Below are 17,630 nucleotides of genomic sequence, written 5' to 3' on the forward strand. Positions count from 1 at the left end.
TGCAAACTGACTAAATGCAGCTTCTCCTTTGGGTGATCTGTGACCCTCCCGCCCCCCATGATTCTAGCTAACTGCCAAACTAGCCAATCATATATCTTCTTTGGGCGTTCTGTGATAACCCCCTACGCCCTTAAACGTAAAACCCAAGAAAAACAATATGTACCCTGATGAGAAAAACACTCCCTCTGGTGCCAAGTACCACCCATGACGGAAACCACCGAGAAACCCCTCACCCAATAGGCACCCAATTCTCATAAATAATGAAGAAGCTTCCGGGACAGACCCCTACTCTTATTTTTGCATAAATGACGTATTTGTACTATGCTTGCGGTTTGATGGAATTAAGCAGCCTGCGAGCTGCTGCTAGGTGTAGCATTTTTCGGACTCTTACCCCAACGCATTGGTGTGTATCGCAATAAACTGGCCTCAGGCCCTGAGTCTGTGAACTAAAATCAATGTGTGGGTGATTTTTTCCACGACAATTTGGGGGCTCGTCCGGGATCACTCGACGTCCCACCGGACCAGAGGACCGTGGACCGCTCCCACACCTATCCCAGGCGCCAGGTAAGAGACCCTTGTCTCTGTTTGGGCTTCGGTGGGGAGCTGACCATAGGCTCTGGGTTCAGGTAAGGGCGCGCTGTGATCTAAACCTTTTGAGGCTAGACTCATTTGCCTGACGTCTATTCATTTTGTGTGTGTCCATTCTGTAACTTGTCTGTGTTGGGTTTTGTTTGTTTTGTGTTAGTTAGCTGCTTCGTGTGGCTCGGCCTTCGGGGATTGGTCCCCCCAGAGGACGATTGACCGGCTGCTAGGAGACCCTGGGAAAGTGGACCCAACCGTGGGTGGGACGGAATCCAAGATATCCCTAGACTCTACCCTGGGTGGGGCAGAATCCAGGGAATCCCGGAGCGGCCGAGGGGATTGGCAGGGCTCCCACCAGTAATAGGTTAACTGGTGGACTGGTGAGAACTGCCAGCAGGGCTCCCACCAGTAATAGACTGGTGGACTGGTGAGAACTGTCGTAATAGAGATCCCTCCCGAATTAGGTGTGCTGTGTGATTGTGGGCCGTAAGGTGATCCCACCCCTGTTTCCCTTGAAGTGCTGAGGAGCCCCTCCTTGCTCGGAGAGCAGGGAGGCCCCGGGAAACCGCCCACGTACTCCTAGGCAGTAGAATAACCCATCCCGTTCTCTTGAAGGCGGGTCGATGCTCTCTGCCCAAGGAGGGGTGTGCGGGGACCGAGCCTTTCCTGACCCTTCTGTGTGGTTGACCTATGACCAAAACCTTATCCCAGATCTTCCTTTTGAAGCTCGCAGATCTTCCTTTTGGGGCTGTGGGCTCCCTCCCCTTGCTCGGAGAGAGGGGAAACCCCTGGAAATTGCCCGCCGTACCGGAGGCAATAGGGTATCCTAGCTCGTTCCTTTAAAAGACGGGCTGGTGTTCTTTGCCGGAAGGGGTGTGTGCAAGGACCTCCCTTATAAATCCTCCCCACTGGTGTGAAAGTTGAGGAGTTGGCCTCACCTGGATAAGGAGGCTTGGGCAGTTGGTCTCGCCTGGAAAAGAGACCAAGGCTTACCGCAGTGTTCTAGTGGCTAGGATTTAGAGAAATATTGCTTTTAATAGCCAGGAAGTGTTTTTTTTATAGCAGTTGCTTTATTAAATAATTATTCCTCCCCTACGAGGAGGGGGGGTTGCATCGTCTAAATTTAATTTGGATTTTTTTCAAAATGATTTTTTCCTGTTATCAACAGCTTTTTTTAAAAAAGAAAAAGTTAAATCAATTCTTCTTTGCTATGAAATTTAATGAGAACGCTAAGGACTATTTTATTTCCCTGGTGTAAAGACACACTGTGGGCCTGATCAGCAATGGGACTACTCACATGAGTAAACTCACACGTTTAAGCCTTTACAGGATCAGACCGTTACATTTCAAAACTTTTTCTTCTTCTTGTAATTGATTCTCTGTCTTACTTTGCCTATGAGTGATGTCAAGAAGAAAAAGTTATAGTAATGTGCTGGTTCAGTGTTTGAAATAGGAAATGCAATAGACCAGATTTTGCATTATGGGCTACATTGGGCCTCAAACAAATTGAGTGCATGTATCATAGGTAAGGTTGCCGTCTGGATGGTTTTTAATCGGCCTGGCTGGTATTTGTAGTGCCTTTGTGATTAAAAGCGTTAATCTGCCATTTGTGTTTTCATGTCATATTGCTCTACAATTCACACCCCTGTAGTCTGCACTGCGGTGATGTGTTAGGATAAGGTAAGACACATGATCAAAATAACCTAAAAATACACATACATGCATGTGTATGTGTACACGGTGTTTCTCTAAAACATTTTAGTAATAATTGGCCATAGTCAGCACTAGGGAAAACTATTGTTCCTCACCAGCGTCCCATCTGGTTCAGGATTAGGCTGATGAGGTTTTAGAGCAGAATAAATGGGAAAAGCACAATGCAACTTGACTGGGGAAGAAAAATGTCCTGAACTCTAATGGCATTCCACTGAGCATGGGTTTTTAGCGGGTGGTTGAGCTGGGGTTGGGGGGAACTGGTGAAAATGGCTGGCTTCATGAACCACCATTCACAGAAATCTGATGCTATTTCAGAAAGTCGAACAACCTTATGAGAGAAAATAGGCACAGGCACACGCAAGCATTCCCACACAGAAGCGATAGGGCGGGAAAAAAGAAGGAGCCAGTGCTTTTTGTGTTCAGGGGGTGTTGTGTACAGTGACAGCACTGGGACTCTAGTAGGGGATTTTTCGGGATGGTGGGGTTATACTCATGTTGCTGTTAGTGAATCAGTTACAAGGGTCTGTTAGGTGTGCATTGCATTTTGTCCTGGGTGCTCAGAACCTGGGCTTGGCACTCTTTTATCTTGTTAGTACAACTCTCAGTAAACAAGTTAGCTATGAAAATAACAATACAAACAAGTGCTCTTTATTCACTTTAAAATGTCAGTTATTGGAACTTTTTTGCAGAAAGTTATTTTTAAATTGGCAAAAATTTAATTAAATCCTTTTACTCTTAGAATTTCTTGAGGAATCACTTTTCAAGAATGGTAGGACCAAAATCCAACATTGCTCAACAAATACTTTTAAATTACCCTTGAAAATACTATCCACATTGGAAAATAAGGGCTGTAACAGCTCTTTAGCTACACTTAGCCAGCCAACAAAATATATGCCCTCTGAAGTATTTCTAAAGCACCTGAACACCATAAAATAAACACCAAAAGTAAAATTAAGAACCACAGTAAATTTGCCTATGAAACGTCCAGCTTGCCTTCGTTCAACTACATGTGCACTAAACCAACCCCATCAGCAACCCGGCCATTCCAACTGGAATAGTCAATATGTTAATACTCTGCCCTAATTCCCTTCCTGGCCCACCATCTAAAGGCCATGAGGTTTCTCAGCAATACTCATAGCAGCAGGGTTGAGCACTAGTACTGTTATATAGGTTAGGAATTCAAATCCCAATGTGGGCAGGTTTTAAAAATGTATTAGTATTAACTTTTTTAAAAAGTCAGGTGTTCTCTCACCACAAAAACTTCAGGCAGGAGAGGTGGATAGAATTCTCATCAAACATCACAGTGGGTGAGAGAACAATGGTGGTTGGCAAGATTCAGAGGCAGCAGGATGCGTCTAAAACTGGTTGACGTTTTTTCAGTAAAAAGTCTTTTTGATTTAAAAAAAAAAATCCTGCAGAAATATTTCAATCTCGATTGAAATTTTTCATTTTTCAAAGGAATGTCATTTTTTAAATTTTGTGTTGGTAGGGAAAATCCCACTTTCTCTCCTGTCTTTAAATTCTCCCTACCCCTCATTAAAAAGCGAGAGAAAAGGTCGTGTTTTTTTCACACCAGTCATATTTTTTTTAATTGTTTTGAAAAGTTTCCATTGAAAAAGTAAATATTTCATGAAAAACTGCAAATGAAACAAAATGTTCCTTTTGAAAGAATTCATGAAATATACTTACCTTTTTTCAACCTGATTGATATGGGAGTGACAATTCCTCGGCCATCCTGAGTGTGCATGCACACAGACTGGTGTGGTAGGGACATCAGGAAGAGCTGCCGTCATGGTAGGATGTATCATAACAGCCACAGCCCCTTCCAATATCAGGTTCCCAAATCATCCAGTTGCTGATATTGGTCCCCTGTTGGGTTATATGAACGGAGGCAGGCAGGGAAATTTGGAGACATAGTGAACTGCCAATGCAGCCCTATATACAAGCACAGCAAAGCGTAATTATTTTAAGAAACGGGGCAATGACAAACATTTCCTGGCTTTTCCTAGCGAGACAGCGCACAGATCTTGTATGGCTGTGGGCAGAGAGTAATTCCCATTCTGAATTTAAGGCTTAGCTTCACGTCCTTCGGAGCTTGGAATGTGAATTTCTGAAGGAGGGCAGTGAAGAACAGGAACAGCTCTATTCTAGCCAACTGCTCGCCAAGGCAACCGCGCTTTCCTGAAAAGAAGACAGTTGTGCACATCAGCCAGAGGAGTCTTGTCAGAACAGTTTGGGTCTCAGGACAAAAGAGACATTAATTTTCCACAGCAGCAATTTCAGAACAGTGAGGAAGAGGAGATGGATTTGTCATCAGTTCCTCCCTTCTGAGTCACTTTTTCCTGTTTTTAGTACTAAATTTTCCTTCCCTTATGGAAGTGGATGCTAAGGTTTACATTAATTATAACAGCACCTCCGTAATTCCTTCTTCTAATAAAAACAATCATGTTTGAGAGCTCTTGGATGATCAACCACATCTCTGCATAGCTATTGAAAGTCTGATCTACACACATTTTTATACCAGTATAACAATGTCTTTATACTAGTGCCTAATCTCAGTATAGCTTATTCCCCTTCCCATAACTGCATCCACGCTAGAAAGGCTGTGATGTTTTAATTTGTATTGGTTAAAAAAATATCACACACCTAACTGAAATCTAGGAGGCATGTATACTAATATAGTTAAAGCACTACAATTTCTGTGTCTAGCTGATGTCTTACTTCCCTAACATTCTCAGCTACACGTAGATGTATTATTTCTTGATTAAAAAGTTAAAATAAAATTACATAGGTGAGGTGTAATCAGGGGCGGCTCCAGGCACCAGCGCAGCAAGCGCGTGCCTGGGGCGGCAAGCTGCGGGGGACGGCCTGCCGGTCGCCGTGAGGGCGGCGGTCAGGCTGCCTTCGGTGGCATGCCTGCGGGAGGTCCGCTGGTCCCGCGGATTCGGCGGCAATTTGGCGGCGGACCTCCCGCAGGCATGCCACCGAATCGGCGTGACCAGCTGACTACCCTCAGGTGCGTCGACGAAAGCCGCGTGACTGCCATGCTTGGGGCGGCAAAAAACATAGAGCCGCCCCTGGGTGTAATCTTTCCCTGGCCTAGCTTCTCAATGACATAACACATGGCCTGCTGAACACACACAGGTCTAGTCAGCATTATTACTAAAGAAGGGAGCTGTGTGTCCCTGAATCTTAGGCCTGGTCTACACTGGGGCAGCGGGGGCAGGGGAGGAAGGGAATCGATCTAAGTTACACAACTTCAGTTACGTCACTAACATAGCTGAAGTCGACGTACTTAGATCTACTCACTGTGGTGTCTTCAGTGCGGTGAGTCAATTGCTGCCGCTCCCCCGTCAACTCCGCCTGCACCTCTCATGCAGGTGGAGTACAGGAGTCAATGGGAGAGCACTCGCGGGTCGATTTATTGTGTCTAGACTAGACGCGATAAATGGACTTCCGCTGGATCGATCGCTGCCCGCCAATCTAGTGGGTAGTATAGACATACCCTTAGTTTCTAGATAAACCGCTTTAAAAAAAAAAGGTATTACATACTTTCCTTAGCCACACACAGCGGATACTAATATTGCTTGTTCTTTTCATTTGCAAGAAAGCCCTGATAGACCTATATATAAACAAGGCTTGTGCAAACCTGTGAATCCTTGATTCACACGCATTTTTGTTTCTGGAACTTAATGCTAAAGCTCTTATTGATTTAAATTGTGTGGGATCAGCCCTTAATGAGTCCAAGTGATGGAGAATCCACCACATTCTATGGTAAAAGGTTCTAAAGGTTGATTGGTTTTTATGAGGTTGCTTCAGGGATCTCCCACACTTTCATCATCTTTACCATATTTATTCCCCTTGCTGACTCTCCCTACAAGTGAAAAGAAGCGGTAAAAGGTGAGGAGCGCTATTCCTTCTGTCCTCACTCCTACATTCCCAACAAGTGAGGCAGGCTACTTTCTCTTTGTGCCCACCTTAGGGCATGTCTACACTGGAGCTGGCGCACTAACACTAGAAATGTATCCGTGGTGGCATGAGCGGCTAGCCACCCAAGTATATTCTGAAGGTCTCGGAAGGGGGCGTACTCGGGATGGCTAGTCCATCCAGCTGCACGCACCACCATGGCTACACCTCTATTTTTAGCGCACTAGCTCGCTCCGAGCTAGAATGGGTTTATCACCCCCACCAAGAAATTACACCTTCATCTCCAGTGTACACATACCCATAAGGGTAGCAGAACTGAGGCCGCTCTTTCCTGTTGTTCTGTCGAGCCTTGTTCTAGGAGAGAGCACTTGCTCAAGAATCACATGCCCTCTACCTATGAAAAAACTGCACAAGCTGGAACCCCAGCCTTGGGACACAAATTCTGGCCATGAATTTTCATTTCTGAGCTTTCCATTTTCCATTGTGCCTCTGTCACTAATAAATGCTGTGGGGTTTTTCTAAACAGAAAAAGGAGAGAGGCCAAGACTTGGTGCTATAGTGCGAATGGACAGAGTCAGACACATCTCACCTGCAGAGAAGGGCAGGAAACTTTCTCTCTTCTTGAACTGACCATTCTCCAGGAAATGCTTAGGATTAAAAGTATGAGGGGATTCCCACTCATTCTTGTCAAACAGCACTGATGTCAAATTGGGAATCAAAACGGTGCCCTAAAGAAAGAGAAAGAAAGGAATTTAAACCTTCCCTGATTCCATTTTTAAATTGTGACCCTCAAAGAGGCAAAAAAGAAGGGGTCATGCCTTTCATTTTAATCTTTTATGATGTACAAAGAAGGCACAAAAGGATGTTTTTTTTTCAAAAAGGACAATTTTCCAGCCAGTTCTTTACCTTAAATTTATCTAGAATTTCAAATCTGGCTTTCCCTGGTTTTGCTGGTAGTGTCTCTGGAGGTCCCAGAGAGAGAAGAATGAGAGCCATCACAGACCTTAGATGAAGGAGCGGGGTGTTAATCTTTGAAGAAAGAGAGCTTTTCTTCCAACCAGTTTTTAAGAATTTGAGTTAAACAGGTGTTAATATCACAACAGACAAACAAACCAAAAATGGACACCAGTGTGACTAAAAATCACTTCCCATCACAACTAAACAGGTTCATTTCCTTCACAGATGTGATGTTATACACCTACTACTTCTCCTGCATCTCCTAGGAAAAACGGGGTAGGCAAGGTTGAATTTCTAATAAAAAAAACAAGCAGAAAAAATAGAAACTCTCAGGCATTCTTTATACAGCATAAACCATCAGAAAGGAGCACAACCCATCCACCCACCTTTCTTTTTCAAGGGCCAAATTTTCAGGGATGTGGTGGTTGTTGGCCTCAAATGATGTATATGTGTATAGTATATACCTCTAGGCAAATCCAGCAAGTGCTCCTGCAAACTAACACTCGTGTGAGCTAAAGTTCTTTTTTGGACTCCTAATTGCTATCTGCAGATATAATGCACTCTCCCCCTGCTACTGTGTACAGACATTTCCCGTAAGCTATATTAATGAAGGGTTACTGTCAGCAGAATGGAAGGTTGCCACAGGCAATGTTGTCCTGCGACACACTTGCTGGTAGAATGGTCCTCTGCCTGCCTGAGCTCCAGAATGAGCTCACTGCTCTTGAGCCTGGGTTTGTCCCCATTTCACTGAGGATCAGTCCACAGGCTGGAGAAGAAGAATGCGCCCATGTGTTAGGACCTGAGGAGAGCTTCCGCTGAACATACTCTGGGAATGCTGGGGTAGGAATTCCAGCCTGCTCCCTTCCATGGGGAGAAATTGTGGCTCAGCAGCACGGTTAGGTGGAGTCAGAAATGCTGCAGCTTGAGACGAAAGCAGTTCAGAATTCTGGAGCTGCTGAAGATGAGATACGCCCCACCTGTCAAAAGCAGCAGCCGCTCCCATCTGCAGACACCAAAGGCCCAGACCCTGAAAAGTATTTAGGCACATAACTCCCATTGATTTCCAATAGACTTAGGTGCCTGAATACCTTTAAGTCTCTGCGTCCAAGAACCTGGCTGATCTTTCATGAATCAATAGCCACAGAGGTGAACTTGTGCTGGACCTACTTCTTAGTCCTTTTACTATGGTTTCATGCAATTAAAATAAATAACTTACATCTCGTTTTATGAAGACAGACTGCAAAAGTCTGATCTAGATTTCAACTTCCTCAAAGCTTGAGAATGTGAGCATCCAAGGTTTTGGTTAAGGAATTTTAGCCCAGTATAGAAATAGGGGCCACCTGTAAAATGCAGCTCTGGATCTGGGTTGATTCCCCAAATGGGTTCCGATTCAGAACTGGGTCCTCCGGGGTGTGAAGGTGTTTCTATCTGGGCCTTTGGTTTGGGCTCATCTCTATTAATTTCTTAAACCAAGATAAGAAGTGAAAACTACATTTCTGTCCAGCTTACTTTTGGCACATAGAATCCGGCCAGTGTTGTGTCACTAGTTGCCATTCTGGGCACACTTAAAGGCACGATGTTGCTTATCCTTTGCACTTCATGAATAACTGCATTGGTGTATGGCATGTTGTTCCTGTCGTCCATGGCTGGCTGGCGAGACTGGCCAATCACTGCATCAATCTCCGCTTGCACTCTCTCTGTGAAAAGAGCAGAGTTCATTATTGTTCCAAGAATAATACGTTCTTGAAACAACACGCTTAAATTGTCCAGGGTTTAGAGTTCATTGATTTTAAGGCTATACCTAATAAAGCTCGATTCAAGCATTGGAAACAGCATCAGTGAGTAATGTAGAGATCTGAACATACAAATACATAAGAAAACTACTGCTGGTTAGCCTGAGACAAATGCAGTGGTAAAGAGGTGAGAGGAATTTTAAAGTGTAATTTAGGCATAATAGGAAGACCTCCTTTAATACCTATATGGAAGGCAAGAGGCGTTTACTGCACTTCTCAAAATCAAATGTAAAGGCATTATCAATACGTATTTTGTCCCTATTCAAAATAGCAAATCAATTACTGGTCTGACCCAAGAGATATCGGAGCATGAAAATATTTATCCGCTGGTTTTCTCTGTGAGGTAAGACTCAAATTTTTGGGGCACAGGGTTATTCCAGCAGCTTGCAAAGAGTCCAAAGAATGCACCTATTTTGCATTAAATGAAGCAGATTATATCTGCTATTATTTTCAACATAGGCCCCCCTTGGAGCCTCTGTGTGTTAAATCTCAAGGCTGAAGAGGACACTGACCGAGGAACACCTTTTAGAAATCCACAAGCCACATTTACAGGATTAAATGATTTGCCCAATGTCACACAGAAAGTCTGAGGTAGAGCCTGGACTAGCACTTGGGTATGCTGAGTCCCAGTCCTGTTAATTAGCCGCAAGGGCAGCTTCCTCTTTAATCAAGGGTATTGCAGCTGTGGATTGCACTCCATGCCCTTGCAGTAGTTGCTGGAGGTGTAACTGAGGGCAGAAAAAAGAAACAATTCCAATAAAAGAAAGGGTTTCTAAATGGGGAAAAATGATTACTGTGGGAAGAAAGCACATTTGCACAGAGATTTCATAAATCAACATTCTGAGTTCTGTGAAAAGTTCCCGATGTGGAACGGGTAAAGGATAGAAATTGAAGAGCTATTAAGAGATTAGAAATATAAACCATTAGCATTTACCTTGAACGTCAGGATATAGGGCCATGTACAGCAGAGCCCAGCGGATGGTTGAAGACGTTGTCTCAGTTCCAGCAAAAAAAAGATCCAGTGTGGAAAATACGAGATTTTCTTCATGGAAACTAGGGTCGGCATCCGCCTTAGAACAAAGATATACATGGGTGGGACTACAACAATATTTATTACTATTATACAAAACCATGGAAACATCATTCCAGGCTCAATTCTGCAAGGTGCTGGGTGCCCTGAATTTCCATTGCCTTCGGTGAGAGTTGAGGGCGCCAGGACAGAACCATTAGAGAGAAAGACTGTGCTTTTAGCATCATTCTTGAGAGTGAAAAGTTTGAACTGATTTTAGGTCTGAGCAGAGGGCCTGCTGAAGTCAATGAAAGACTCCCATGCACTTCAACTGGCTTTGGTTCTGGCCCCTAAAGCACAGGTAACCTTACATTTTTAGGCCCCAATTCAGCAAAGCACTCAAGCTTACGAGTAGTCCCACTGACTTCAGCGAACCTGCTCTCGCTGATTAAAGGAAAACATGTGCTTAAAGGCTTTGCTGAATCAGTTCCATCCTACCTGGGGTTTCTAACTGATAACTAATGGAGGGTCAGATGCTCAGAGAACTCAACTGGTGAGCCCTGTTACTGTCATTCTACTTCTAATTTTCAAAACACAGAAGTGGTTTGTTCCTGTTCACTTTGTTCTTTGCTCTCTTACCTTTGCTATTTCCTTCAGATAACAGTCAATGAAGTCTCTGGGTTCAGATGGATTCCAGTCCTCTCTGTGCTTTGCAACCATTTCCCTCACAAAACACTTCAGATTTTCCCAGTTTTTAAAAATGGTGTGATGGGGTCCAGGTATCCACTTCATTATGGTCGGGAAGGAGTCATATAGCTTTTGACATACAAACAGAACACAGTACATTTTAGCCTAGTTTTAGAAAAAGGCATCTGACGGTTTAATACACCCACATGCATTCAGCTGAAGACACCGCGTTTATTAAACCACATTAATCTCAACTACGATCAGGACCCCAGGGTGGTAGGCACTTTACATATACATAACAGTCAGCCCTGACCTGAGGAGCCTAGAATTCTAAGAGACAGAACAGGCAGAAAGTGAGAGAAAGGAAATCTCTCCATTTTGCAGAGTGAGAACTGAGGCAGAGAGAGATTAAGTGGCTTGGCCAAGACCGCACAGGCATCTGTTACAGAGCCAGAAAGTGAAGCTAGGTGTCCTGAGTCTCAGTGCAGCGTTTTAACCACAAGCCCATTCTCTCTCATTAAGATATGGACTGTCTTCTCTCAGCCCTCTGCTGTGACTGCTGGGCTGGCCACCAGCTCCTGATCCTATTGCTTTGGTGCCCCCTACAGGACAATGTGCTGTATTGCCTGAGGCAGTGTGTTAGTAGCCACTTCAGACGGCTGAATGGCCACACTGGGAACGATTCGCTGATTTACAAGTGAGGAAGGATATAAAGGTCACAACGCCAGAATCTGGCCTCATATTCCAACACATGTTGATAATATTGATGTTACCACAGTTTTTATCAGAGATTAGACTTTGGTATTGGAGGGTTTGTAAAACACATGGAGACTGCCTGGTCCCAGCCCCATGAGCAGATAGACGCAGGCACTGTGTTTTGCCTCTCAACATGACCACTGCTGCAGTGGCAGGATTATGTCTCATCTCACCCACTACGCTGTGCTGAACTGGGAGGTAACAAGAGGAGAAAGGTCCAACAAGCTTTGGGTAACAATGTTGTGTCCCTGGAAACCATGATTGCCCCTGTTTTCAGGGCCTGTGTCAGTGAGCCATCACCATTACGAAACACAGTGATTTGTCCCTGCAAATGGGGCCACCTGAAGAGGCTGCCAGCTGGACGAGCCCTTGACCTTGATGGGAGGTTGGCCTTGCCTCCGGGGATCACCTCCCACCAGGCCTGTTGCGTAATGACACCCTGCCATCCTCACTGCTGCAAGAGTATCCAGCGGATAAACCCCTGCCACACAGATCCTTGAGCCAACCCTCCCCTGAGCACAGAGTCTAATGCACAGTGTGTTAGCAAGGAAGGGAGTTGCTTGGGAGCAGTGAGGATTTGGCACCTTTTCTTCTTCCCCTCTCCTATGCACACCTCCCTGATGCCCACTGAAACAGCCCCATTAGAGATCACGTTAAGTGCCTGTGGGGTGGCGGCAGTGGTCTAGAGAAGTCAGGTTTGAGGATCTAGCACGATACCTTCAGGGGGGCCAGGTGAAAGAGACTAGCCGGAGGGGGAACTGAGGTGGAGAGAGATTTGTTGGGGAAAATGAGAGCATGGATGCCGCAATCAGGTTATGGTAGAAGTGAATCTGGGACAACACTGTCACACTCAGCCCCGCTTCCAGTGAAACTGCTGGGGGTTTCCCATTGTTTTCATATGTTTAAAATCAAAATCATACAAGCTGTACCTGGTTCCAAATACTTCCCTGGAGGTACAAAGTCTCATCAATCAACCGCAGTAACTTCTGGAAGTGACTATCATGATATTCAAACCGGTCCCCAAAAGTGACGGAACAGATTATGTTGGAAACAGCATTATTAATTTTAAAGTGAGGGTCAAAAGGTTGCCCTAAAGAGAAAATGGGAGAAATCCATGTTCTGGTTTCTTAGAAAAAGGGAAGGAAGTTGTTGACAGACATAAACTATATGATTTGTATGATATCCATTAATAAAACCTGAACATATGTATATATCACACACTCCCGCACACACTCATACATATCCCTTGAGCAACATTTGCTGCATTGTCGCCTATCTGAATATTGAAAAACTGTTAAACACATAGATGGGATGAGCTGCATTTTGATGCATGCAGCATATCAAATCTACCAGTTCAAGTCAGTTTTTGCTATGTAAAGAGACATTTGTATGTTTTCACACAAGTCTCTGCCTTTGTTATAGTGAAGGCGGGTTTTACTTATATGTGATTATGAACTACTTTCTCTCCATGGCCATTAGTCTTGGCAATGAACGCTTTTGTGGGACTGTTTTGTAAATTTGTGTGGCTACATGGAGGCTGACAACTCAGCATTTAGTGCCATTACTGACCTATATAAAAACATGAATTTCAAACACCACCAAACTTTTGGATCCGTATCCAGATCTGGACCACGGCACCAAGGGTCATATATGTCTAATGGGCTAAGTCAAATCCCTCATCTGAACTAAGCGTTAGGAAAGATCTGGATTTTTCAGGTACATCTCTGTTATTTCACGTTCATTTCCAAAGAAGAGCTACAATTTTTGATAGAATAATTAAAGTGTTATTCTCTCTAGTTCTCACCTTTTTCTTCCTCAATTGCATCTGTGAGGTATCTGCTCTCCACCTGTATTCGTTCTTCTAAGCTCCTCTTCCCCAGGCCAAAGTTTCTTAGAGTTGATAAAGCAAATCTTCTTTGTTGTTTCCAGACATGCCCATTAGAGGAGATTAATCCTGGGGTGAAAAATGACACCTGGTATACTGTAATGGTCATTAGAAGATTAGAAAACTTTAACACTCCTTTCCTTTTTCAAGTTTAAGTGAGGCCTTGCTATCTTTCCACAGGATATTTTCTTCTGTTCTGTTTGTCATGCTCATCACTATTATATCAGAGTGCCTGGGCTCTAGCAATGATGGGGTCATGTCCAACATGCAGAAGGTACACTTTTACAGAATGTGTATAGAGCTGAGATTGAAGGAAGTAGGCCGCAATACCGACCACAAATGAGGTTGGAAGATGCAATTTTGAGGGATTTCAGAAGCATAAATCCTCCCATTCTGATTCTTGCTGAAGGAATACATGCAAGGGACCATCCAGGATGGAAGTCCATTCTACATGCCATCACAGCTACATGGTAGCCATGTGAATCTGCTGCTGCTGTCACCTGGGATATAGCAGTTGGGATGTGAACATGAGAAGTCAATGAGACATGAGCACATGTGTAAGTATTTGCAGAATTGAGGCAGTTACTAAGGCCCAGACCCTCAAGGGTATTTAGGTGTCAAACTCCCATTAATTTTACTAGAAGTTACTACCCCAGAGCACACATCAATGAGACAGTTCACGTGCATAAAGTGAAGCCCATTTGTAAGTGTTGGCAGGATTGGTGCCTTTATTATTAAAAATGTTAAATCTGAAATACTTGAAGAAAAAGATAAGAAAAGAAACTCACCAAATGTACCAAAGACTTCGTAGCTAAGAGGAATTTGTGGGCGATCAAGAAAGTATTCACCCTGATGGACAAGCACTTCCTTCACCAGCTGGAATCCATTTACAATCACAAATGTCAGGTTACCAATCTGCATGCTGAAAATGTTGCCATATTTTCCAGCAAGCTGGGGAAAAAAAAGAGCATTTGGTTTAGTTCATATTTAATTTCTAACCATTAGAGGAGTGAAGTTCTGGAACAGCCTTTCAAGGGGAGTAGTGGGGGCAAAAGACATATTTGGCTTCAAGACTAAGCTTGATAAGTTTATAGAGGGGATGCTATGCTGGGATAGGCTAATTTTGACAATTAATTGATCTTTGATTATTAGCAGGAAAATATGCCCAATGATCTGTGATGGGATGTTAGATGGGGTGGGATCTGACTTACTACAGAGAATTCTTTCCTGGGTGCTGGCTGGTGAGTCTTGCCCACATGCTCAGGGCTTAATTGATCGCCATAACTCTTGCAAGCCCCCACCCAACCTACTTCCTTGTGAGCTCTTTCCAATCCTGAGGAGCACCAACCTGAAACCCAACACAGCCCCTTCCACGTCTCAGTCCTTCTATTCTTGATAACTTTTTATGAGCCTGTTCGTACCTGGTAAGTCCTTGTGGGCCTGCTCCTGCACTGCCCAAGCCCCTGCACACATTGCAAGCCCCCTGTCACACTCACAACTCCCCACTCGCTACCTTCAAACCATGGTACATTGTGCACTGCATCAGACACTGCCATCCACATGTAATCAGGCCTCAATTCGCTGATATGTCAAATCTAATTTAAACTGTACCCCAGCACAAAGCAGAGGTAAACCTGGAGGATCCTACCTCCTGAGGATTTCCATTGGAAAGGAATCCACAGATGGGACCCCCATATCCTGGACACTGGCTGAGGGAAAAGGGGTTTGACCAGAGGTTTTCCTGTGCTCTGGTGATCCCGGGCAGCAGACTTCTGGAATGGCCTACTGGGACTGTTAGTAGCTGGTACAACTCAGAGCAGTGTAGAGATGGCTGTAATTTATGCCAGGGGCCAGAGCAGCACCAGGACAAACCCAAGTTCATGGCAGTGCAGAGGTGGTGCCATCATGAGCTGTGCCATACATTCTTCAGGCGCAGCTGAGGGTCTGACCCAGCGTCTCTCTCACCCACCACTCCCTGGTGAAAAAAGCTCATGCAAACAGAACTCCTATTCTTGCACTTGCTTCTCTTCCCCACTTACCTTCTCTATAGATCTATGGGGCTGTTTGAAATCCACATGGAGCAGGTGGCCCAGGAAGGGCAGGGGCAAAGGTCCTGGAGGGAAATTCTTCGGCCGTCTCCTTTTCGTGCAATCAGCAATCAACAGGAACAGGCCTAAGAAGACGGCCAATGTCTGAAAGGGCATGTTCTGCCAGAGCCACATTAACCCAGGGACAGCCTGGAGCGGCATCTTCCTCGGCCAGGTGCACCCCTACAGCTGGAAGAGGGAGGAGTGACTGGGGTAGAGGGAAACCTGATAACAGCAGGCACAGCCCTGCCCATCCACTTGCTGCTGACGCTGGCGGAGGACAAAGTTTACAAGCAAAATTAACACACCCTCAAACAGCTACACAAGAGCTTTCCATGCCAGAGTCCTAACCCGGAAACCCTGCTAGGGCCCCCTCTCCTGGTTCCTTCAGCTCATCGGCAAAGATTTGTCAGATTTTTCCTTCTTAGTTATAATTTCTCATTTTCTCCTGGTTCTTTTAAAAAAATGAATTACAGATTCCCTCCTCCCGCATGCTCTGTCATGAAAAATATCCAGTAAAACCAGATTTTCTACAAATCTGATAGTCAGGAATGCAAAAGATCTTTTTACTATAGGTTTTGTGGGGGAATAGGCCTGGCTGGCCTCTCTTGCATCAATCAGAACATCGGTGAAGACTCGTCATATAGGCCCGCCCTGCCGGCCACAAGCCTGAACTAGGCTAAGTGACACAGCCTCCTGCCAAACTCGGTCAAGGGTCATGACCGGAGGGGGGGGTGCAAGGAGGGAAAGTATAAAAAGCCACAGCAGCAGCACTAATGAAATATGTTCATGGCTGATAAAATATAATAACCGCTTGTGTAAAGCAATAGGTAACTTTAACTAAATGCAAACTGACTAAATGCAGCTTCTCCTTTGGGTGATCTGTGACCCTCCCGCCCCCCATGATTATAGCTAACTGCCAAACTAGCCAATCATATATCTTCTTTGGGCGTTCTGTGATAAACCCCTACACCCTTAAACGTAAAACCCAAGAAAAACAATATGTACCCTGATGAGAAAAACACTCCCTCTGGTGCCAAGTACCACCCATGGCGGAAACCACTGAGAAACCCCTCACCCAATAGGCACCCAATTCTCATAAATAATGACGAAGCTTCCGGGAAAAAGGGACAGACCCCTACTCTTAGTTTTGCATAAATGACGTATTTGTACTATGCTTGCGGTTTGATTGCATTAAGCAGCCTGCGAGCTGCTGCTAGGTGTAGCATTTTTAGGACTCTTACCCCAACTCATTGGTGTGTATCACAATAAACTGGCCTCAGGCCTTGAGTCTGTGAACTAAAATCAATGTGTGGGTGATTTTTTCCACGACAATTTGGGGGCTCGTCCGGGATCACTCGACGTCCCACCAGACCAGAGGACCGTGGACCGCTCCCACACCTATCCCAGGCGCCAGGTAAGAGACCCTTGTCTCTGTTTGGGCTTTGGTGGGGAGCTGCCCATAGGCTCTGGGTTCAGGTAAGAGCGCGCTGTGATCTAAACCTTTTGCGGCTAGACTCATTTGCCTGACGTCTATTCATTTTGTGTGTGTCCATTCTGTAACTTGTCTGTGTTGGGTTTTGTTTGTTTTGTGTTAGTTAGCTGCTTCGTGTGGCTCGGCCTTTGGGGATTGGTCCCCCCAGAGGACGATTGACCGGCTGCTAGGAGACCCCGGGAAAGTGGACCCTACTGTGGGTGGGACGGAATCCAAGATATCCCTGGACTCTACCTTGGGTGGGGCAGAATCCAGGGAATCCCGGAGCGGCCGAGGGGATTGGCAGGGCTTCCACCAGTAATAGGTTAACTGGTGGACTGGTGAGAACTGCCGGCAGGGCTCCCACCAGTAATAGACTGATGGACTGGTGAGAACTGTCGTAATAGAGATCCCTCCCGAATTAGGTGTGCTGTGTGATTGTGGGCCGTAAGGTGATCCCACCCCTGTTTCCCTTGAAGTGCTGAGGAGCCCCTCCTTGCTCGGAGAGCAGGGAGGCCCCGGGAAACCGCCCACGTACTCCTAGGCAGTAGAATAACCCATCCCGTTCTCTTGAAGGCGGGTCGATGCTCTCTGCCCAAGGAGGGGTGTGCGGGGACCGAGCCTTTCCTGACCCTTCTGTGTGGTTGACCTATGACAAAAACCTTATCCCAGATCTTCCTTTTGAAGCTCGCAGATCTTCCTTTTGGGGCTGTGGGCTCCCTCCCCTTGCTCGGAGAGAGGGGAAACCCCTGGAAATTGC

At 45.3% G+C, this 17,630-nt stretch overlaps 1 protein-coding gene across 1 annotated transcript; it reads right to left on the minus strand.

Moving 5' to 3' along the window:
- Window positions 1-2,921: 2,921 nt before the first annotated feature.
- LOC135972982 (cytochrome P450 2J2-like) lies at window positions 2,922-15,864 on the minus strand. Its single transcript, XM_065553932.1, has 9 exons — window positions 15,349-15,864; window positions 14,098-14,260; window positions 13,229-13,378; window positions 12,354-12,514; window positions 10,621-10,797; window positions 9,907-10,042; window positions 8,689-8,876; window positions 6,812-6,950; window positions 2,922-4,476 (listed from the first exon to the last, which is right to left on the minus strand). Exons 1-9 carry the CDS (start codon window positions 15,556-15,558, stop codon window positions 4,301-4,303), a joined length of 1,500 nt encoding a protein of 499 aa, XP_065410004.1. The 5' UTR covers window positions 15,559-15,864; the 3' UTR covers window positions 2,922-4,300.
- Between the last annotated feature and the right edge of the window lie 1,766 nt (window positions 15,865-17,630).

This window comes from Chrysemys picta, chromosome 8 (genome assembly GCF_011386835.1).
Source record: "Chrysemys picta bellii isolate R12L10 chromosome 8, ASM1138683v2, whole genome shotgun sequence".
In the NCBI taxonomy this organism is placed as follows: Eukaryota; Metazoa; Chordata; order Testudines; family Emydidae; genus Chrysemys; species Chrysemys picta.

What these genes read in the sequence shown, in the direction of transcription:
- LOC135972982 (XM_065553932.1), bottom strand. Translation starts at nt 15,558, where the DNA reads ATGCCGCTCCAGGCTGTCCCTGGGTTAATGTGGCTCTGGCAGAACATG. An exon ending in AGGGAAGTATTTGGAACCAG is followed by an intron (nt 10,798 to 12,353) that starts GTACAGCTTGTA and finishes GTATGTCAAAAG; the next exon opens with CTATATGACTCCTTCCCGAC. An exon ending in CCTATATCCTGACGTTCAAG is followed by an intron (nt 8,877 to 9,906) that starts GTAAATGCTAAT and finishes CTCTTTTCACAG; the next exon opens with AGAGAGTGCAAGCGGAGATT.